The sequence below is a fragment of the Cervus elaphus genome, chromosome 31 (genome assembly GCF_910594005.1).
Source record: "Cervus elaphus chromosome 31, mCerEla1.1, whole genome shotgun sequence".
Lineage (NCBI taxonomy): Eukaryota > Metazoa > Chordata > Mammalia > Artiodactyla > Cervidae > Cervus > Cervus elaphus.
In genome coordinates, this window is record NC_057845.1 from 34,905,794 (window position 1) to 34,929,686 (window position 23,893).

Consider the following 23,893-nt stretch of genomic DNA (forward strand, 5'->3'; position numbering starts at 1 on the left):
CGATGCTGTACTGGATGCTATATCAAAATACCCAGCCTTCACCAACAGCCTAACATCTAACACTGACACATTGTCAAATGATAACAAGCTACATGATATGAGAGACAGTCACATTATCTTCTTCTACTTTATAAAATTATCACTGATAATTATCATACAATTGCATTTGTTTGAACACTTGGGCAACCAGTGTAAATGCTAATGAAGAATGTTTAAATAAGATCTAGATGGGGGTAGTACCTTAACACTAATGAAGGGATAAAAATAAGAGTGGGGGGCCATTCAATTTGGGAACTGATTTCATTGCAGGTAAATATCAAGACAGATCATGTTTAAGCATCAGGAAGAATTCCCTTCATTTGTTTTTAAAACTTCAAAAAAAAAAAAACCCTCGAAATATCATAGATTTTTGTTTAAGGATCAAGTTATAAAGTATTTAGAAAGTAAAAGTTCTATATAATGTACCCTGTCATCACACAACTTGCTGAGTATACTTCAGATGTACATACATACACCACTGTTTATCCTATGTGACAACAATGCTTATTTCACCAGCAATATTGACTTGCAAAACCATTTCCTGTCAGTGTATGTCGATCAACTCTTTTGAAGAATATTAATTCTTCAATATGCACAATGTTCATTCTTCCCTGTACCATATATTACTCAATTCCATATAGATAGGCATCATTTGAATATACACACACACACAGTGTGTGTGCATATAAAAGTATATTTGCTGCTTATGTGAATATTTTGGTAGATAAGATAGCTTCCTGAAAATACATTTGTATAATTGCTGAACCCAAGCGTATAAATATATTTATACTTATATATTTCATGGTGAGTGGTAAAAGTCTCAGGAAGTTTGCATCAACATTCATATTTTTACTATTATCATTATTATAGATTCAATGTATCTAATTGTTTCAATTTGCATTCCTTCAGTTCTCCTGAAGGTGAACATTACATGATTTAGTATTTCTCCCTCTATGTTTTATCTTTTGAGTGACTTTCTATGCTTTGATTAATAACAAAATAATTTCCTCATTGATTTCTAAATGCTTTTTGTATATTAGGTATATTAGTTAGTATTTTTTTTCATGTATCACACACATTTTTGGCCAATTTAATGAACACTACCTCCATACTTACTACTTAAACTTTGGACAATAATTATTTTAAAAGTCATCACAAACGAATGTATTCTTGAACCAGACCAAAGATTAAATTTGTTAAACTGAATTACAATTATCCACGTATCATTACAACTCCTACATACTAAAACAATGACAAAATATACCTAACTATGATAGCACAATCATTTATTAGCAGAGGGCACATCCTCAGTGAGTAGAGGTATTTTCCTGGGTATATTCAGAATTGTCTTAAAATTTCCATGTAGTAGTCTTGTCAGAAACAATGAGGTGAAAGCTGTCTAAACCTGTCAAAATATCTTTAATTCATATTCAAAAGAGAAGGAAAAATTCAAAGCCCATTGAACTTGATGTTACTGGTAGACCGTAATTTACTACATTAGTGGAAGAAGCACGGGACCCATACACCTGAGGCCAAGAGTGCAGGTGACTAGCCGTTCAGGGGCCAGGTGTCTCCCTCTGCTCCTGGCCCAAGCGGCAAGCACACTTAGTCTGCCTCCTCAGAACCCTGCTCCCCCAAAAACCACAAACTCGTGCACTGACTCTCCAGCTTTTGCCCTTACCGATATCCATTTCCTCAGATTCCTGCACTTTAAATGCTCAGCTGGGAGGGAACTGGCAAGTACTTTAAGCATCAGGATATGTAATTACAAATCTGAACCAGTCATTCTACAACTGACCTTTTGGAAAAATATAAAATACAAATCATAGAGTTGATAGTTTTTTTGTTACTGTTGTTCTCTGTTTTTTAAATTTTCATTGGAGTATCGTTGCTTTACAATGCTGTGTTAGCTTCTGCTGTTTCAGCAAGTGAATCAGGTATACGTACACATTATCTACTCTCTTTTGAATTTCCTTCCCACTTAGGTCACCACAGAGCATTGAGTAGAGTTTTTGATCATAGCAGCAATTTACCATGCTCAAAACATGAATGTCAGTGTGATAACCTCTTGGCTGAGAGAAGCTGGGGCCCAGGAGGTGCAATATGGTGTGGAGACACTGCTCAGCAAGTCAGTGACCTCAATTTCAAAAGCAGATAAAAAGTAACTTTGAAGACAGAAACAAAGAATAAAGGAAAAAAGGAATGGGGAAGAGTGAAATAAAATACCTCCTGTAATTTCTTCTACAGACTTTCCCCCAGAACTGGAGAGGAACAAGACCAAAAAAAAAAAAAAAGAAACGCCTGGATCATTTATTGTAACTAAAACCACAAGTTATAATACTCTCAAGAGATTCTAACTATCCAGACATCTGCTGGATAACAAATGCAGCCAAACATGCATCTTTAAAAAGGTTTCTAGGTTATGCAGTGACAGCTTTACGATCCAGAAAATAGATAATCCAACCAGAGGAAGAGGTAATCTGGATCCACTGCTTATCCATAAAACCTTAATTAGGGACACAACATCAGAACAGCAAGTATTCTACCTGAAACTATGAGTTAGTTAAGCACTCTCAAATTTTAACTGCAAAAGCACAATGTATTTTTTATGCCTACTTAGTTTAAGCAACCATTCTCCCCATTAAATTAAACCATATTGGAAAATATTCAGTAAGAATGAGACATGTTGCATATAGATCAATTCTTCATTGACATCAGTAATTTTTCATCTCACTTCTCTGTGACATGAACACAAGGGTGCTCTCTGACATATTCCAGAAACCTCTGTCCAATCAAAGCAAACATAAATAGGGCTTCAATGACTGTGAAGATGCTAAGTGTCATCTGATAGTGCTCAAACAAGGCAGCTATGAAAATAAGCATTATAACACATGCTTGTGGTTGACAAAATTAAATCCCTACTATATCAGGCTGTAACCAAACAAACAAACAAACAAAAAAATGGCATATTTTGGCCTCTCATCGGTCTCTTGCAAGAATTTTTTTGGTCATCTTTTTGCCAAGGAATTCAGAACATGTTGGCCACAGACTGTTTGTGAAACATTATATTGTTGATAAACAGAATAAGAGAAGAGTTAGCCAGAAAGTGAATAAAAAGAACCTGTCAATTTCACAGGCCACATAAAATTTTGTATAGAATCTCTATAGGCTATTTGAAAGTTAATATAAAATTGCCTGGATACAAGTTATGAAACAGATTTTGTCACTCGTGCTGTTTCTTTTAGATGTCCCACTATCTGTGATACAGGGGCATGAGTTTGAGTCAACTCCGGGAGTTGGTGACGGACAGGGAGGCCTGGCGTGCTGCAATTCATGGGGTCGCAAAGAGTCAGACACGACTGAGTGACTGAACTGAACTGACCTGAAAATATAATTTGTGGATACAAAATATTCTAACCCCTGAAACAAGCCTTTTAATGCTTTGAGTGGTTATTTATTTGGAATCATGTAATAATTAAATAGGAGTTTTTCAATCTCTATAGCTCCTCTCCCAGGCAAGCAAATAAGCTTCTCTCGGGAAGACATTGTGTACTTTGACAAAATTGCCAATCCCAATGACAGGGAGTTGATGACAACTCCTTCATGAAAACAAAAGAAAACTTTGTAGTCCACCTTTGGTTGCAATTTTTAAGAAAACATTTCATAAAGCAAGAGATGCCACCCAATTTATATAGCTACCCATAAAAACTTGTTCATGAAATTAATACTAGAATGGCAAAGAACACATTTAGTTCACAACTTTTGAAGATAGCAAATATTTTATTAATGGAGTTTTGGTGCATTTAACTACATGCATAATCTAACTTCCTTGTTCTGCACATAAAATTTCCTTTCAATCTATGAGTGACAAGAACAAATATCCCAATAACCCATAATCATAATGAGATAGGATATATTTTTTAGTAATCTTTGATGACACCACCCTTATGGCAGAAAGTGAAGAACTAAAGAGCCTGTTGATGGAAGTGAAAGAGGAGAGTGAAAAAGTTGGCTTAAAGCTCAACATTCAAAAAACTAAGATCATGGCATCCAGTCCCATCACTTCATAGCAAATAGATGAGGAAACAGAGGCTGACTTTATTTTTGGGGGCTCCATCACCGCAGATGGTGATTGCAGCCATGAAATTAAAAGACACTTACTCCTTGGAAGGAAAGTTATGACCAACCTAGACAGCATATTAAAAAGCAGAGACATCACTTTGTCAACGAAAGTCCGTCTAGTCAAGGCTATGGTTTTTCCAGTGGTCATGTATGGATGTGAGAGTTGGCCTATAAAGAAAGTTGAGTGCCAAAGAATTGATGCTTTTGAACTACGGTGTTGGAGAAGACTCTTGAGAGTCCCTTGGACTGCAAGGAGATCCAACCAGTCCATCCTAAAGGAGATCAGTCCTGGGTGTTCATTGGAAGGACTGATGGTGAAGCTGAAACTCCAATACTTTGGCCACTTGATGGGAAGAACTGACTCATTTGAAAAGACCCTGATGCTAGGAAAGATTGAAGGCAGGAGGAGAAGGGGACAACAGAGAATGAGATGGTTGGATGGTATCACTGACTCAACGGACATGAGTTTGAGTAAACTCCGGGAGTTGGTGATGGACAGGGAGGCCTGGTGTGCTGCAGTCTGTGGGATCACAAAGAGTCAGACATTACCGAGCCACTGAACTGAACTGAACTGAACCACATGGTAGAGAGTTCCAGATGGAGAAAACTATATTTCAAAATGTGAGAATATTCTGATGACCCTTCAAATCCTTAGCTTCTTGATTCTTTATCTTCCCTTTTCTCATAACCTGCCCGATAATACAAAAGTACCCAGTTTTCATTGTATGGCCAACACCAGCTGACACCACTACTGGAAAATTTGGCTCTGAGAAATATTACAGCTATTCTTCAAGAACAGAAATAAATTAAACTAGAAACAGGAAGTGACGGAAGAATTTAAAGTTTGCATCTCTATCATGCATGATGCCTCACATCTTCAGTGTGACTTTGTTTTCTGTTTGAAAAGTACCATACGTATAAAGAATAATGAGAACTTTAGTTCTGCACTATGTGTCACCATCTAGAAAACACGGCCATGTGCATTAGTTCATTGGAATCTCCTGGTCATGTCAGAGTAGGAAGTATCATCTCCATTTTGCATCTAAGAAAGAGGAGTGGAGAGATTATGAGATCTGCTCAGCACAAAATAGCTAAGAGAAAATACAGGTCCAGGAATCTATCATTTGGCCCTCTGCTTTTCCCATGAACATTGCAAAGATTAATGTTCCCTGTATATTTACCATCATTTTACCATCAATTCTTCATCTTAGCTCCCTAAGTTTGGAAGGAAGAGTAAATTATTGATAAAAATCAATATTTCTCCTCTTTTTCTTTGTCTCTTTCTCATACATACACAGGAATACACATATGCACACACACACTCCAACGTATTTTTCTCTTATAAATTCCTCCTTCTCTCCTCCTTAAACCACATTAGTGACCACAATACCTTCAGTCCCAAAAGGAAACACAAATTAACAAGCTAGTCTTCTCCGCTTTCATTGAAATGCATAAATACACATACAGGACTTCTTGCCATCTGTTTTTTTCCAAAAAAAGACATACAGGGTCTTCCCTGATGGTCCAGTGGTTAAGACTTTGCCTCTCAATGCAGGGTTTGCAGGTTGGGTCCCTGATCCCACATTCCTTGGGGCCAAAAAGCCAAAACATAAAACAGAAGCAGTATTTTAACAAATTCAATAAAGACTTTAAAAATGGTCCATATCAGTCTTTTTAAGAAAAGGGCATCTAAGTATCAAGCCTGAGCGAGTTTGCAATCTCTGCCACGAGCATCTGATGAAACAATATTCCACCAGTCCATCGTAAGATGGAGGCCAAGATCTGGACCAGAATGTATCCATCCACGTTAGATGTCAGAATCCCCTAGAGCTGACTTTAGAATCAACTTGAGTTGATAGGAATGCTTTAAATAAACCAGGTCCAGGAAGAAAAGACAGTGGTTGGCAGTGCTGGAAGTTTTGCGTGTTTTCTCTAATGACTGTATGAATAAAAGTTACTCAGTTGGAAAAAAAAGAAAAGGGCATCTAAATGTGCTTCATCTTTTTTTTTTTTTTAGTCAGCAGCATCACACAAAACATACGTCACTCATAGATACCCTCTTAATGGCAATCACTTGATTCCACTTCTGAGATACTATGAACATTGTCACAGTAAACATTTTTGTACCTGTCCTCACATGCTGCTGCTTGTATTTGTGTGGTACAGACTCACAAGGGGAGTCTGTGAGAATTTAGGAGAATTTTTAACTGTAGTATATATTTCAGTTTACTTAAAAAAAAAAAAAAAAAAGCTTACACTTCTTTAATTTTGTAACAGCAATATATGAAAAATAGCATTTTCCCTTAACCAAGATGTCTTTTACAAGGATTTACATACACACACACACACACACATAGGCATTTATTTGTATTATTATACAAATGCATCTTAAAACATTCACAATTCTCTCAGAAGGTGTCTGCATTTGTCCTGTAAGACTGGAAGAGAATCTCTGAGAGGAAACCTCCATGCTTTGGGCACTGTAACATTACGGCACCATCCTAAGGATGGGCTTCCCAGGTGGCTCCCAGGTAAACCATCAACCTGCCAATGCAGGAAATTCAAGAGACGTGGGTTTGATCCCTGGGTCTGGGAGATCCCCTGGAGTAGGAAATGGCAATGCCACTCCAATATTCTTGCCTGGGAAATCCTAGACAGAGGAGCCTCCATGGGGGTGCAGAGAGTAGGACATGACTAAGCACACACACGCATGCACGCACACACACACATACCCACCGCCCCCCCCCGGGAAATCCTAGACAAAGGAGCCTCCATGGGGGTGCAGAGAGTAGGACATGACTAAAACACACACACACACACACCACCCGCCCCCCCGGGAAATCCTATAGACAGAGGAGCCTCCATGGGGGTGCAGAGAGTAAGACATGACTAAGCACACACACACGTGTGTGCACACACACACACACACACATACCCCCCTCTGGATGAAGGGCCAGGACAGAGAATGGGGAAGATCTACAGCACTCTGGGAGAGCAGGGGAGTTTCATCAAGGTCCTGCAGAATCTAGCCCTGGATGCTGGAAACTGACAGCGTGCTCTGGAATGTATTTCTGCCTCTGATTCACCATCCTGCTACTTTTAACGCAGATCTCACTCTCTGGCTGGGATCTACTGGCATTCTACACGCATCTCAAAGACAGTTTCCATTACCCTTCTGGTCACAGAACTGTCATTCTGGACATGTGCCTTATACAACTAACACCATTCAAGAGTGTGTAAATACTATAACATACTTTTGGGTTTTTTTTTTTCTTTCAGTGGAAAATAGGCTTATGCCACAGGCCAAAAGAAAAACAAAGGTTTGCAGAAAGAGTGGAGCAATCAGCTGTTAATTACTAGAGTCTTTATGTTATCAAGTCATAATAAACTGTCAAAAAAATAGTAAAAGTCCACAGGAAGTATTAGTTTACAAATATTCTTCCTAGTATTTTTTTTTTAATCCACAACTATTTCTTTGTGGCATTTTAGTTATCCTAATTAAGATAATGCCTTCAAGGTAAGTATCCAGAAATCTGTAAATCTCTATCGACCAGCACAGCTGTCACTGAAAAATCACATAGTCCTAGGGCTGGCTTCTATAGTAAAAAGCTATTTAATGTGTCTCCCTGCTGAAATCAAATGATTAGATGTAAGCTTCTCTATTCTATGACACCATTAAATAAAATTCCTTAATTTCCTTATTTGTAAAAATCATTAATAATGTTAGAAAAGACTACAATGAATCACCAACTCCACAGTCTTCATAACCGTATTAAATGAGTCATAACTAAGCTAAAAAGAAGTGGTAAAGTAGGAAGGAGTGACATGGCTTGTAGTTAAGCCTTTATTATATATGTTGCTTTAATTCACTCTCTTCTTTATACTGAAAAATGTCTTAGTGCTTTAATATTTTTATATAATTCATACTATCCTGTTAATGATTACTGTGGCTCTAGATGATTCTCATCACTTCATAGCAAATAGATGGGGAAAGAGTGGAAACAGTGGCTGACTTTGTTTATCTGGGCTCTAAAATCAATGCAGATGGTGATTGCAGCTGTGAAATTAAAAGACACTCCTTGGAAGGAAAGTTATGACCAACCTAGACAGCATATTAAAAAGCAGAGACATCACTTTGCCAACAAAGGTCCGTCTAGTCAAGGCTATGGTTTTTCCAATAGTCATGTATGGATGTGAGAGTTGGACTATAAAGAACACTGAGCACCGAAGAATTGATGCTTTTGAACTGTGGTGTTGGAAGAAACTCTTGAGAGTCCCTTGGACAGCAAGGAGATCCAACCAGTCCATCCTAAAGGAGATCAATCCTGGGTGTTCATTGGAAGGACTGACGTTGAAGCTGAAATTCTAATACTTTGGCCGCCTGATGAGAAGAGCTGACTCATTTGAAAAGGCCCTGATGCTGGGGAAGATTGAGGGCAGGAGAAGGGGACGACAGAGGATGAGATGGTTGGATGGCATCACTGACTCGATGGACATGGGTTTGGGTGGACTCTGGGAATTGGTGATGGACAGGGAGGCCTGGCGTGTTGCGGTTCATGGGGTCACAAAGAGTCAGACACGACTGAGCGACTGAACTGAACTGAACTGAAATGAGATGATTTCTCTCCAAATTTAGTACATCTCTCTTTCACTGTAAAGCCTGGAATTGGAGCATTAGGTTATCAGGTAAATATTCAAATGTCTTAGGTTGGTAACTCTAGGTTTCCTTTAGTCTTTTTTCGTAAATGTATATATCTATTATAGAGAGAAACAAACTCAAAGAAGTTATTTTATGCAAAGCTCTATGATTTTGATATCCTTAGTAATCCAAATACCAAAATATGTGACATTTTAAAATGAGATGTTAAAATAGCTTGGCAAGTTTATTCTGAGAACTTTCATGCCTAAGTTTTGCCCAGGCTTGTCAGCACCAGACCACCTCCAAGATAGCATGGTTTTGAGATGTGATCTAGAGAGATGGTAACTTACAGGCTGGATGAAAGAGCAAGCTGTAACTGATATCCATTTCTCTTTCACAGACAGAAACTGCTTGTCCATTTGCTGCTCTAGTAAGTGAACTATCTGTACTCTGGCCTTTTATTTCCTGCATCTGATAAAACAAAGATATTCATATTTCTAATGGATTTCAATGTAAAGCATCCATATAGTGTTAAGCAAGATTGACTACCATGATCCTAAGCAAAGAAGTAATTTAATTAGCCTATTTCTAAGGGAACACTATATAATAACTGTGAGCAATAATCACAATTTAGATTGCATTAAAATATATTTTTTCATTTATGAAAGATGTCTTTTTCACAAAATATTCAGATAATAAGATTCAGATTAAACTTGATATGTATGGGCTTCCCTGATGGCTCAGACAGTAAAGAATCCACCTGCAATGCAGGAGACCTGGATTTGATCCCTGGGTTGGGAAGATCCCCTGGAGCAGGGCATGGCAACCCACTCTGGTATTCTTGCTTGGAAAATCCCCATGGACAGAAGAGCACAGTGGGCTACAGTCCATGGGGTCTCAAGAGTCGGATACAACTGAGCGACTAAGGATAGCACCACATATATATATATATATATATATACACACATATATATATATATATACACACATATATATTTCTGGATGTGCTGCTGCTGCTGCTGCTAAGTCGCCTCAGTCGTGTCCAACTCTGTGCGACCCCACAGATGGCAGCCCACCAGGTTCCGCCGTCCCTGGGATTCTCCAGGCAAGAACACTGGAGTGGGTTGCCATTTCCTTCTCCAATGCATGAAAGTGAAAAGTGAAAGTGAAGTCACCTAGTCATGTTCGACTCAGCAACCCCATGGACTGCAGCCTACCAGGCTCCTCTGTATTTATGTATATATATATATGTATAAATACATATGTATAACTATAAAGTATAGTTATGTATACATATATATGTAGTTTACAGGTCTTATACCATAAAAAATTCAGAAAACTATTTAAAGTGATTTTACTCATAATATTTTCAGACACGAAGTGTCTATGAAGAATAAAAAAAAGGTAAGGTCATTTGTGAACTTCTCACTTCCCTATTGTTGCCCAATGCTCCCTATCCACTATCACAATTTAGGAGTTCAAAAATACTTTTTCCAGGTTTCTTAACAGAGTATATCTATACCCAGGTTAATCAAGCCCATCGGTATAAAACTCTCTTCAGAATTCATAACCTCCACTTAGCAAGAAATTTTCATATCTATTAACTGTTGTAGTTACAGTTTTTCTCTGTCCAGGAGGAACTCTGTCCCATTCTATGATGAGTAATCTTGATTTCAATATCTGAAGTTATATTCATTAATGAGAGCTGACTGCTTGATATCTGCCCATAATCATAACTTTGGGGCAGAATCATATAATGACTCACTCATTGAATCTACTACTTAAGCAAACATATGGTTAATGCTTAGCTTCCTGGGTGGCATGGTGGTAAAGAATCTTCCTGCCAAAGCAGGAGACACAAATGTGACATGGGTTCAATCCCTGAATTGGGACGATCCCTTGGAGTAGGAAATGGCAACTCACTCCAGTATTCCTGCCTGGAAAATTCTGGAAAATTTAAAGGACAAAGGAGCCTGGCAGTCTATAGTCCATTGGGTCACAGACAGCCAGAGACAGCTGCATGCACATGCACAGACACACACATCATGCTAAGTCACTTCACTTGTGTCGGACTCTTTGTGACCCCATGGACTACAGCCCTCCGGGCTCCTCTGTCCATGGAATTCTCAAGGCAGGAACACTGGAGTGGGCTGCCATCCCTCCTCCAGGGGATCTTCCCGACCCAGGGACTGAACGCATGTCACATTTGTGCCTCCTGCATTGGCAAATGGGTTCTTTACCACTAATGCCACCTGGAAAGAGCTACACACACACAGTTAATGCTTACATGACAAAATGTTTGAGAAACCAGAAAGTATATAAATATGTTAATTCTCTTTTAGCTTCAGATTTCTTGAACCTGTGATATACTACAGAACATTATTGACTATTGTTTGGTTTATTAAATTTTAGGCTACCTAAATATACATTAGCAACAAGAACATGTATACCTCAACTCTAAGCTGTTTACGTATATTTTATATAGAATTATTGTGACATTCCTCAAAGTAAAAAAAAATTATAACAAAATTGGAGCTAAAATAACATGAGGGATGCTAAGAAAAATAAATCCATGAATCTAGACATGAAAGCCATCTCAAGCCCTGAGCAGCTTGTGTTTACAGGAAAAGAGTCACAAAGCATGACTCTTTTTCCTTTCTGTAAATTTAAATACAGTGGATGAAATGGAACTTACAAATAAAGTCAACTTTGTATTTCATTAAAAAAAAGACCTCATCAACAAATCTTACTTGAAAAATTAATTCAAACTGGCTGGAATATGCAACATTTTATGTCCTACATCAGAGAAACTGCTGTTAATAACAGAAAATATGACAGCATTTCCATAAGATGCATTTTTTGGTTATGGCCACTAAAAGATGAATTGTAAGTCAGAATTTACCTAATGTCATCATTAAAAAATCTGAGCATGATATTCTTGCATTCAGATATATATACCTAATAATGCATTGCGTCAAAATCACAAATATTTCCACATTTAACTCTCTTCTTCCTGACATACAAAGGGTACCATACAATACTCTGAGATTACTGAATTTAATCCTCCATATCCTGAGTTCTCTCTTCTTCAGTTAGTTTGCCCTTCTAGGTATTTTCTTCAGACCAATCTACCCTTTCTAAACTATACCTCTTCACAGAAGCTACATGTTAGGTGAAAGTTACTAGTAGAAGTTGAAAAGCACATGGCTTTTATGATGAAAAAAAACAGTAATACCATTTCCCAAAGAGCATTCCATGAGAAGTTAATATGTATGCTAAAACCTAAATGTGCCCAAAAGAAAGTCAGGTGGAAAAATCTATTAAGCAAAATTTAAGATGTTTCTTTACTAAAGAATGCATAATACCCTTTTATATAATAAACTGAGTTCTGATCTCAATGGGATGTACAGAGAAGGCAATGTTAACAAATTCATTTCACCAAAAATCTTTGTTTTTCAATTAAGTCTCTCATCACATTTAGGAACTACCATTCTCAAGGAACAGAACCAGTTCTGTGACTGCTAAAGAAAAGAGGAGAGTTTTATGTGAGATTTTGATAACAGCCTTTTGGTAACGATGGGTATTTTGCACAAGGAGGGCAGACAGAGATGCTCTACGATTATATCAACACACTGATCATTCCAAGAGATCTATATGTAATATCCATTCAACAGAGGGAGCAATAAGTGATAGCGAAAGTACGACCAGGGCAGGTGAGGCAAAATTTAAGGATTTATGTGCTTGCACACCCCAGAAAGTGAACATCTCTTTAAATTTTGTTTTGCAGCACCTCACTCTCCTCACCTTACCTTGGGCCCTTCAGAAAAGATGGACTATCTCTCCTTCTTCTTAGAGAAGAATTTTGTCTATCAAACTGCAGAACTCTATTTTATTACTATATTACAATATTCTGTAATAAATCTTTTAAAAAATAATTTTAATTAATTAAAAATTAATTACAGTTAAAGTAAATTCTCTTTATATCTTTAAGAAATAGGTATCAAAATAAAGTGAGGTTCTCTCAACCCCATAGTTCTACTATGTATGTACATACCCAAGAAAATTAAAAATATATGTTCACCCACAAACTTATACATGAGTATCCATTACAGCATCATCCTTATTAGCCAAAAAATAGGGAAAAAAAAAACTACTGATAAATGAATACACAAGATGTGGGGCATACGTGCATGCTAAGTCACTTCAGTCATGTTTGACTCTGTGACCCTATGGATAATAGCCCACCAAGCTCCTCTGTCCATGGGATTCTCCAGGCAAAAATACTGGAGTATGCTGTCATGCCTTCCTCCACGGGATCTTCCCAACCAAGGGAAGGATCAAACCCACCTCTCTTATGTCTCCTGCATTGGCAGGTGCGTTCTTCACTGTTAGCACCACCTGGGAAGCCCATGAAACGTGGTATATCCACACAATGGACTAATGTCCACCCCAAAAAGGAATGATGTTCTGATACATGCTACATGGATGAATTCTGAAAACCCAGGCGAAAGGAAAGAAGACAGACACAAATGACCACATACTGTATGACTCTCTACATATGAAATAGCCACAGTAAGAAAACCCATAGAAGCAGAAAGTAGATTAGTGACTGCCAGGGGATAGTGAAAGGAGGAAATTGGGAGTGATTCCTTACAGATATGGGTTTCTTGTGGAGGTGAAAGACATGTTTTATAATTAGATATAGAGATACTTGTAGAACATCATCAACATACTAAAACCCACTGAATTGTAGGCTTTAACATGCTGAAGTATATAATAGGTGAAATATTGTTCAATAATAAATTTTTTAAAGCTAAAATGAGTGAGGCTCTGATCACTTTCTCTTATGTAGCTAGAATTTATATTTTATCTATTATGTGCAGGGCACATCTTTAAATGTTTAACTTCATTAACTTACTTAATCCTCAACACCATCCAGTGAGACATATTTTAATGATAAAGAATTAAAGGCACCAAGCAGTTTAAAAATTTGCCCCAAATTCTGTAGCCAGCAAGGAACAGAGCCAGGCTTATAAAACCAGGAAGTTTAACTTCAAAGCTCATGTTGCACACAAATTACTAGTAGCAATGACCATTATAAGTCGGGGTATACACTTTCAGGCACATACATGCATATGTATGCATATAGATAGATTAAAAGTATTTACATGGGACTATATATACTAGAGGTCAGCAAACTATAGCCCATAGATCAAATTAGGCCCACCATCTGTTTATACATAATCCATGAGCTAAGAATGGAAGACTGGATTTTATATTTTTAAATGGCTGAGAAAGAAGGAATGAAAAAAATAAGTATCATATTCATTGACACACAAAAAGCATACAAAATTCAAATTTCAGTGTCCATCGAAGTTTAATTGGGCATAGGTATATCATTTATTCATTTTTTGTCTGCGGTAGCTTCTATATTATGAAAGCAGAGTTGAGAAGTGGCAACAAAAACAGTGTGATCCCCACAATGTATTAAATATTCCTATCAGGCCATTTACAGAAAAATTTTACTGACCCTTGGATTATACCATACAAGGTACTCTAAAACTTTCTTAGGTCACTAAGCATTACATAATATTCAACCTCCTAGACTTCTTAACTTCATTAAATGACTGCAAAATAAAAATGCACCTATAATTATTAAACCTCTTCCCTCCTGAGGAAATAAGTGTATCCTTTACCAAATACCTTTCAAAATGGTTGGATTAGTTTATTTGCCTCCTAATGTGAAAATGACCTACACTTTGGTGGCCTAAGAACCTAGACTTTGGAGAGTTTCATGCCTGTATCACCCGAAGGCAGGCTCTTTTCACAGCGGCCCAATAGCCACCTAACGTAGATGTTGAGTTCTGAGCTGGTTTGGGTGGCGTGGTTAGGTCAACACTGCACAGATTATATACAGGGACTCTCACTCTTTTCAACCATCTTACCTTTCCAGCTTGGGCTTATGACATAGAAACTTCTGTTCTTTAACAAGCAGTTAGAGAAGTGGGAGAGTAGCTCCTGCTCTTCTGTCGTCCTCTTTGTGGACACTGGGGGCTGTCAGATCCCTCTGTGTTCTGCGTTGAGATACTCATTTTCCTGATGTTCGCAGCATACAGCCTTCAGTTGTCTCTCTCTGGGAACTGCCTTCAGCTGAACAAGGCCACCTTGCCTAATGTAATGACTATTTTTCCAAGGGCAAATACACACAGTAACTGATCAAAGTGAGAACGTAAAAGCCCATCCACCTTGACTTAAGGCAGGACCATTTTAAAAGGCCACCCCAGCTCCAGAACTCCCTGTATCATCCACTAAGTTTCAGCTGAACTTATTCATTGTGATATTTCTCCTGGTTAATTCTTCTCTTATTGTACAAAAATGTTGTCCTGAGAACACTACTACACAAATTTTCTACAAGCAAAATTGTGTCTTAGAGTCTGTTTCTTGGGGAAACTGACTTACAACACTCCTCAGTTCAGTTCAGTTCAGTCACTCAGTCGTGTCCGACTCTTTGCAACCCCATGAATCGCAGCATGCCAGGCCTCCCTGTCCATCACCAACTCCTGGAGTTTACTCAAACTCATGTCCATAGATTTGGTGATGCCATCCAGCCATCTCATCCTCTGTCGCCCCCTTCTCCTCCTGCCCCCAATCCCTCCCAGCATCAGGGTCTTTTCAAATGAGTCAACTCTTCACATGAGGTGGCCAAAGTACTGGAGTTTCAGCTTCAGTATCAGTCCTTCCAATGAACACCCAGGACTGATCTCCTTTAGGATGGACTGGTTGGATCTCCTTGCAATCCAAGGGACTCTCAAGAGTCTTCTCTAACACCACAGTTCCAAAGCATCAATTTTTCGGTGCTCAGCTTTCTTCACAGTCCAACTCTCACATCCATACATGACCACTGGAAAAACCATAGCCTTGACTAGACGGACCTTTGTTGGCAAAGTAATGTCTCTGCTTTTTAATATGCTATCTAGGTTGGTCATAACTTTCCTTCCAAGGAGTAAGCATCTTTTAATTTCATGGCTGCAAAAAGGAAGATGTCTATGGGAATCTTCTCTGAAGAGAATATTTCAGTAGGATTGGATCTACCAGAATCCAAATTTAGATGAAGATTCTAGGAAGCTCAATTGTAGTAGTAAGCCTAATTTAAGATCTCTAATTTGGCCTAAGCTTGTACTGATGCAATGGCTCAGTGGGTTTGATCCCCGGGTCAGGAGAACCTCTGAAGGAGGAAATGGCAACCAACAGAAATATTCTTGCCTGGGAAATCTCATGGCCAGAGGAGCAAGGTGAGCTACAATCCATGGGGTCACAAAGAGTCGGACACGACTGTGTGACTAAACACACACAGGGGATAATCATGCTATGATGTTACCTTTATCTTCTTGATTCCCTTGTCTTTGTTTGTTCAACTGGGTTAAACTTGTGGATAGGAATGAATCATGATCATCATCCTAAACCCACAATGACAAAGAGGAGCACTACATATGTCCTGTAGGTAAATCTTCATTCCTTAATATTAATCATTTACAGTCTAATATAACAGTTTTAATCAATAGTTTCATTCACCTACAAATAAAGGCAGATGCTACCCTAGCAATGCCTTAGTTTGGGGCAGATTTTGGGTCAAATATAGCTTGGGCATTTGAGATTTAGGAAGATGTTTTCAAATAGGAAAACCAAGCCATATCCTTATTAGTAACTGAACTGGAGAAGATCCATCTCAGATTTAGTTTAAGAATTAAAAGCAATGATATATATATACACACATATATAAATATATTTTAATATATATTATTATATAATATATAATAATACATGTTATTTATATATTTATATTTATTATAATATATAACTTAATATAGTATATGTATTTATAATATAAATATTAATATATATAATATATCTGGCAATATCTTATATAGTGGGTACTCAATACATATTAATTCATAGCTCAGCATTAAGAACTATTATATAATATATCCACATGGGTTCTCTCTAGATTCTTCATGGAGAATGAAAATCTCCTACTTCCTGAAGGTAGGAGGATGACTTCATTTCAAAGAGATTATTTCAAGCCAAAATTCTGCACAATGAAGTCAGTGAATCAGGCTCACATCAAAATTAACAAGTACAAAAGTAGGTAATCAGTGACAGAAATGGAGCAAAGGCAATCACATCCACTTCCAGAATGCTTATATCCCTGAAAAGTTCACATATTAGATCTTAACCCTCAATGTAATGGTATTTAGAGGTGAGGCCTTCAGAAGGAAATTAAGTCATGAGGGTGGAGTCTTCACAAATATGATTAATGCCCTTATAAATAAGAGTGCAGAGAACTCGTTTTGTCCCTTCTACCTCAAATGAGGACACATTGAAAAGAAAGTCTCTTATAAGAAGCGGGCCTCACCAGACACTGAATGTGTTGGCACCTTGGTCTTGGATTTCCCAGAGAACTAACTGAGAACTAAATATTTGTTATTTACCATACCCAGTATATAGTATTCTGCTGAAGCAGCCAAACTAAGAAAGAAGAGAATGTTCCCTTTGCTTCTAAAAGCATTATTAACCTTGGCCACACAGGTACTGGGAAACTGAGAGCCTCCAGAGACTGGCTGCCAATGATGGCAGCCTACTCACTGGGGCTCTCATTCGATCTGACCCAAGGCATCAAACGACTCAAGAGTTCATACTACTAGTATGTGACAAAGGATGGAGGCAAACCTGTGGTGGGTAGTTCCATCACATTCTCTTCTTACAGAGAGGAAGTACCAAGTTCTTGCCTGATAGTTTAGAAAAGCAGCTTGAACCTAAAGACTAAACAGGAAGCAGAAATTGGCGACATTAGGCAATGACCAACATTGAAAAGCTTAGCGGAGAACCAGTTAATCAAGTTAAGGATGTTCTGCTCAGGTTAGGATGAACATAAATGGATGCTGAGCATTTGTTACTCTGTGCAGTTCTCTGCTGTAATTGGCATTCAGATTTCAAATCCTGTACACTAAGAATATACTTAAAGAGGCAGGAATACCAGATCACCTTACCGGCCTCCTGAGAAACCTGTATGCAGGACAAGAAGTAATAGAAGCAGACATGGAACAATGAATTGGTTTAAAATCGGGAAAGGAGTGCATCAAGGCTGTACATTATATGCAGAGTATATTATGCAGGGTATATTATGTGAAATGCCTGACTGGATAAATCACAAGCTGGAATCAAGATTGCTGAGAGAAAATCAACAACCTCAGATGTGCAGATGATCCCGCTCTAAAGGCAGAGAGCAAAAAGAAGCTAAATAGTCTCTTGATGAATGTAAAAGAGGAGAGTGAAAAAGCTGGCTTAAAATTCAACATTCGAAAAACTATGATCTTGGCATCTCATCCCATCACTTCATGGCAAATAGATGGGGAAACATCTATGGAAATAAAGACAGATTATTTTTCTTGGGCTCCAAAATCACTGTGGAGAGTTATTGCAGTGATGAAATTCAAAAACACTTGCTCCTTATAAGAAAAGCTATGACAAATCTAGACAACATATTAAAAATCTAGGCAGAGACATTACTTTGCCAACAAAGGTCCATATACCAAAGTTACGGTTTTTCCAGTAGTCATGTACAGATGAGATGTGAGTGTTGAACCATAAAGTGTGTGCTGTGTTAAATCGCTTCAGTCTTGTTCGACTCTTTGTGACCCTATGGACTATAGCCTGCCAGGCTCCTCCGTCCATGGAATCCTCTAGGCAAGAATACCGGAGTAGATTGCCATTTCCTCCTCCAGGTTATCTTCCCAATCCCGGGATCAAATCTGTCTTTTATGTCTCCAGCATTTGGCAGGCAGGTTCTTTATGACTAGCACTACCTGGGAAGCCCAGACCATAACGAAGACCAAGTGCCAAAGAACTGATCCTTTCAAATTGTTGTGCTGGAGAAGACTTGGGAGTCCCTTGTACAGCAAGGAGTTCAAACCAGTCAATCCTAAAGGAAATCAACCCTGAATATTCATTGGAAGGACCGATGCTGAAGGTGAAGTTCCAATACTTTTTCGACCTGATGCAAAGAGTCGACCCATTGGAAAAGACTCTGATGATCTCAAAGATGGAGCACAAGAGGAGGAGCCAGCAGAGGTTGAGATGGTTAGATAGCATCACTGACTCAATGGATGTAAGTTTGAGCAAACTCTGGGAGATAGTAAAGGATAGGAAAGCTTGGCGTGCTGCAGTTCATGGGGTCACAAAGAGGTGGACTTGACTGAGCGACTGAACAACACACAAAGAATAAGGAAAGGCTGATGCTGAAGCAGAAGCTCCAATACTTTGGCCACTTAGGTGGGAAGAGCTGACTCACTGGAAAAGAACCTAATGATGGGAAGACTGAAGGCAAAAGGAGTAGGGGGTGGCAGAGGATGAGACGGTTAGCATAACTGACTCAATGGACAAGAATTTGAGCAAACTCAGGGAGGTGGTGTGGTACAGGACAGAGGAACTTGGCATGCTGCAGTCCACAGGGTCACAAAGAGTCAGACGTGACTCAGTGACTGAACAGCTACACTAAGAGGGAAACTAAGGAACACAATGAAAGAAGTGAGTTCTCTCATTGCAAGGGGAAAATAAGGAAAATAATTAAAATTTATAAAAAATAAAAGTGTGTTTCCTTACAACTCTGGAAAGAAAGTCCTAATGTTTCACAAGGGATTCTCAGAAAAGAACCTGGGATTGGAAGTGGTGGTGGCTGACTTTAGAATGTAGTTTCTGGGGATATAATCACTGACTTGATTTGTTTTTTTAGCCTCTGATATTTGTGACTTTTGTGAACTTGGAACTAATAACACTATTAATATGTGTAGTCTGGTCAAAAAACCAAGCTCAAGCACTTAACACCATGGCTTTCAGAACTAGTGAATTCCAGAGAGAAGCTGAATGTCCTTTGAAGAAATATTTCCCTTACCGTTATTTTTTTCCCCAAATCTATTGAATATAAACTTTGGAGTAGCCTCTTAAGTTTGATGCTTTAAAATAAGAGAGAGAGAGAAAGGAAAGAGGAGGTGGAAGGAAAGGAAGGAAGGAAGGAGGGAAATAACAAAAGACAAATGAAGAGGAAGGAAAGGGGTAGGAAGAGAAGAGAAATCCATTCCTTTAAAATTCATTTCCTAATTCTTTTCAAAGACCATGATTATATTCCATGAATTGCATTTCAGAAAGCAGTTTGGTTTATAAATCATAAATAAGGTCTGACAAAAAGGAGAAGGGAAAATTATTGAAACATACTATTTCTGAATGGTCAGGCATTACACATCCCCCTTAGAGAGTACAGAGGCATGGGAGATTTAACCAAGGTGCTTAAATCTTTGTGAACATAAGGTACCAGAGATTCCAATTCAAATAAACAGATTACTAGCTTAAGAAATGGGAGAAAAGCTCTGAGACCTCTCTCGGGCAGTCACACCCGTTTCTGCAGGAATACAGGAATTGTTGCAAGACGGTGAATTGAAAACCATATGGACAAAGTTTAACTTTCCATGTAAGAGAAAAAAAATTTTTTTTTTCAAAATATTTAAAACATCCTCCATTTTCAACGATTCGTTTCAGGCATTTTCCTTGTTTATGGAAAGGAGGAAACCGCCGGGCTCACCTGCGTCAAAGCCCACACTCGGCACCACGTCCAGGGCTCCGTGGAAGGCTCCGGCCCACGCTGAGGTAGCGGAGGTGACTGTCGCGGGATCCGCCTTCGTGACGTCACACGGGGGCGCGGCGATCCGGGCCGCGCGCACGGAGGGCATCAGCAGGGGCCCGTAAGGCGGCTCCAGCGCGGAGCCCGCCGGAGGGAGGTGGTGATGGTGATGGTGGTGGTGATGGCGGCGGTGCACGTGCGGGGGGTGGGGCCGCAGGTACACGTCGTGCACGTGGCCGTAGGACGGGCTCACCTGAGAAGCCAGCGGGTAGGCCCAGGACTCCGACGCGGGCGGTGCGGGGGCGGAGCCAGTCTGGTGCAGCCCTTGGCCCGGCCAGGGGCTGGGGTCGGCGGCCGCGAAGCTGCCCGGGGGTGCCGTGACCTGGAAGTCAGGATGAACGCCCCCCAAACAGGGTGCGGGTGGGGGCTGGTAAGAGCTGGTCCAAAAGGAAGTCGGGAAACTAGTCCGCTGGCTTGACAGAGCTGAGCTGTCTGAGAAGACAGAAAAATAACATTATTTACATAAGATTCAGTTCTGGGATGGACTTGCCTCTACTTGTCCAGTATTTTCAAGCAAGCTAATGAGTATGCACTCTTTTTCTCCCCCACACAGAGGTGAATGATAACAGATACTGAGGTTTCACGCCAAGCCAATGCACAGTGGCCCAGATGATGAACGAGTCCCTAGCGTTGCTGGCTTAGTTTAGGAGGTCACTGTCTAGGCCGAGGTGGACAAGTCTAGGACTGGAAAACTTAGCTTTCTCCTGTGTGTCCTAATGCCGTTAGGTCTGAGCAGAGGTCACGGGTACATACGTCACAGGTTAAAAAAATAAAAAGGAAAAGCTTATGGCATAGACATGATTCAGGTAGATTGCAAATGATGTTTACCAACTTGTTTTAAAGGCAAATACAATTTTCACTCAAACTAACCATTTTAATGCCAAAACTAACAAACGGAAGTAAGATCATACTTAAGGATGCTTGCCAACACTCACTTTACATCAAGAAGGATGTATTCCCAGCTTAGTTTTTCTGTAGAGGTCTGGGAGTTTCTGGACTGAAAATAATAATAGCTCACATTTAATGTCAGTGACCCAGTACCAGATACAAGGCCAGGAGCTTTTCATGGATTGATCTCATTGGATACACACCCCAAACTTATGAGGTAGTTACTATTATCCGCCTTTTAGAGATGTGGAAGTTGAGGCAAGGAATGGCTGTCACTCATTGCAACTGTGCCACAAGTCAGCACACTTGTAACTATAACCTGAACACCCAGAATTTGGTGGAAATTCTGTGGAAATCATGAGTGGAGGAGATTCAGGCAGGTTATGGATTGGAGGAGATATTGAGAAGGGGGTAATGATATCAAAGAATAACACTTGGAGATAAATAAGCAAGAGCGAGAACAATTCCCAGCTTTGCTTCAATTTCTCCACTCAGTGTTCATGACATATTTATAGATGACCTACTGTGTGTGAAACGGGGCGACTAGAGACGATTGGACAGATGTCCTCTTCAGTCACATCTGGCAGGGAACAGAGAAGTAAACAGACATGAGCAATGTAACTTAGATTGTGCTCTCAAGAGGGGAAATACACAGACAGGGCATTGAAGCTGGCTTAGAAAGTAATACCAAAATCAAAAGGGTCAGGAGGGCTAGCCATATGAAGAGTTAGGGAAGAGTATTTTAGGCTAATGAAAAAGTATGTGGAGAAAGGCCAAAAGTACACGTACTTGCACAAAGCAGCATTTGAGGGATCAAAAAAGGATTCAGTGGGCAGATGGTAGCAAACATACTATGGTCCAAGAAGGACCCACATAGGTATGGCCTTACAGTCCAGTTCAGTTCAGTCGCTCAGTCGTGTCCGACTCTCTGTGACCCCATGGACTCCAGCATGCCAGGCCTCCCTGTCCATCACCAACTCCCGGAGTTTACTCAAACTCATGTCCATTGAGTTGGTGATGCCATCCAGCCATCTCATCCTCTGTCCTCTTCTTCATCTTCTGCCTTCGATCTTTCCCAGCATCAGGGTCTTTTCCAGTCAGTCAGTTCTTCGCATCAGATGGCCAAAGTATTGGAGCTTCAGCTTCAGCATCAGTCCTTTCAATGAATATTCAGGACTGATTTCCTTTAGGATGGACTGGTTGGATCTCCTTGCAGTCCAAGGGACTCTCAAGAGTCTTCACCAAAAGCACAGTTCAAAAGCATCAATTCTTCAGTGCTCAGTTTCCTTTATAGTCCAATTCTCACATCCATACATGACTACTGGAAATATCATAGCTTTGACTAGACGGACCTTTGTTGGCAAAGTAATGTCTCTGCTTTTTAATATGCTGTCTAGGTTGGCTTTTCATAGCCTTACAAGCCATGCACTAAATGTGGGTACTATCCTGAGGGGTCCAGTGAGCTTAAAAAGAGTTTTATTTTTACTTTTTAAATTAATTTTTATGTAGTATAGTTCCTAGGAAGGGTTATGGTCAGATCTGTGTTTAGAGAGAGAGCTATTCCAGCCATGGCCTGTTGCCTCCGGCATAGGTAACTGAGCAAACCCTGGCCTGGGAGTCTGGAGAGCCCAGGTTGAGAGCTGGCGTCCAGCAATCATCCTCTCTTATTGTAGGACCCCAAGTGATCTATTGGCTTGTCTGTAGTTTAGTGTCTTCCAATCAAATAGGCATTTGAGCTCATTTAATTCCAAATATCCTCTGGCCCCATGCTTCTAACCATTCTGGGAAATGTCCTATGGCTTATTTCTATCTATAAAGATAAAGTTGTTAGTACATTAGTTATGCATGTACAGTACAACAGTATTTTTTATACTGGGTTCCACATAAAAGAACCTTGCTAGATATCTCCATGGAATGAAGGATATCCCAAGAAGTATTGTGAAATAAAAGTATTCAGAAATCTGACATGTCCATGTTCTTACTTCATAAACTTCCAGGACATAGTTTTTTTTTTTTTTTTTTTACCTCAGGGAAATTTTAAGTAACTTGACTCAACCTCCATATATGTACTTTGATGAGCATAATTAGGATATCACTGGGTTGTTTCAAATATTTTCTTTCTTTAGCGTCACTAAAGGCTAAGTCACTACACTGTAAGCTCTTCCTCTTTCTCCCCATCAGCCTCACGGCAGAGCTATCATCCGCCCCATCCACAGACAGACAGATTTTCAGTGTCTCAATTCAAGTCTCCCCCTAGCCTCTGCCCAGCATCTCCCTGGATCTCAAACCCTTGAGAAAACCTTGATGATGACCTTGTAGAGGCAAAGGATGAAAAGCAAACTAGTCTTCAAACCTTCCAGCAGACCTAGCAAAGTTTTACTTGAATGACTTAGTTTTGTCACAATGACAATCTGGTAGAAAATAGCACTTAAAGTCAAGCCTACTGGCATTGGGCAAATGTGATATATTTAAGC

General features: G+C 39.4%; 1 protein-coding gene across 3 annotated transcripts in view; it reads right to left on the reverse strand.

Annotated features, from left to right (window-relative positions):
* The window catches only part of VGLL3 (vestigial like family member 3), a 54,354-nt gene that overhangs the window by 11,212 nt on the left and 19,249 nt on the right, over positions 1-23,893 (reverse strand). For all 3 annotated transcript variants that reach the window (XM_043892719.1, XM_043892720.1, XM_043892718.1), the window contains exon 3: positions 20,433-20,963. In XM_043892719.1, the coding sequence (XP_043748654.1) occupies positions 20,433-20,963 (531 nt within the window). The remainder of the gene's footprint in view (positions 1-20,432; positions 20,964-23,893) is intronic.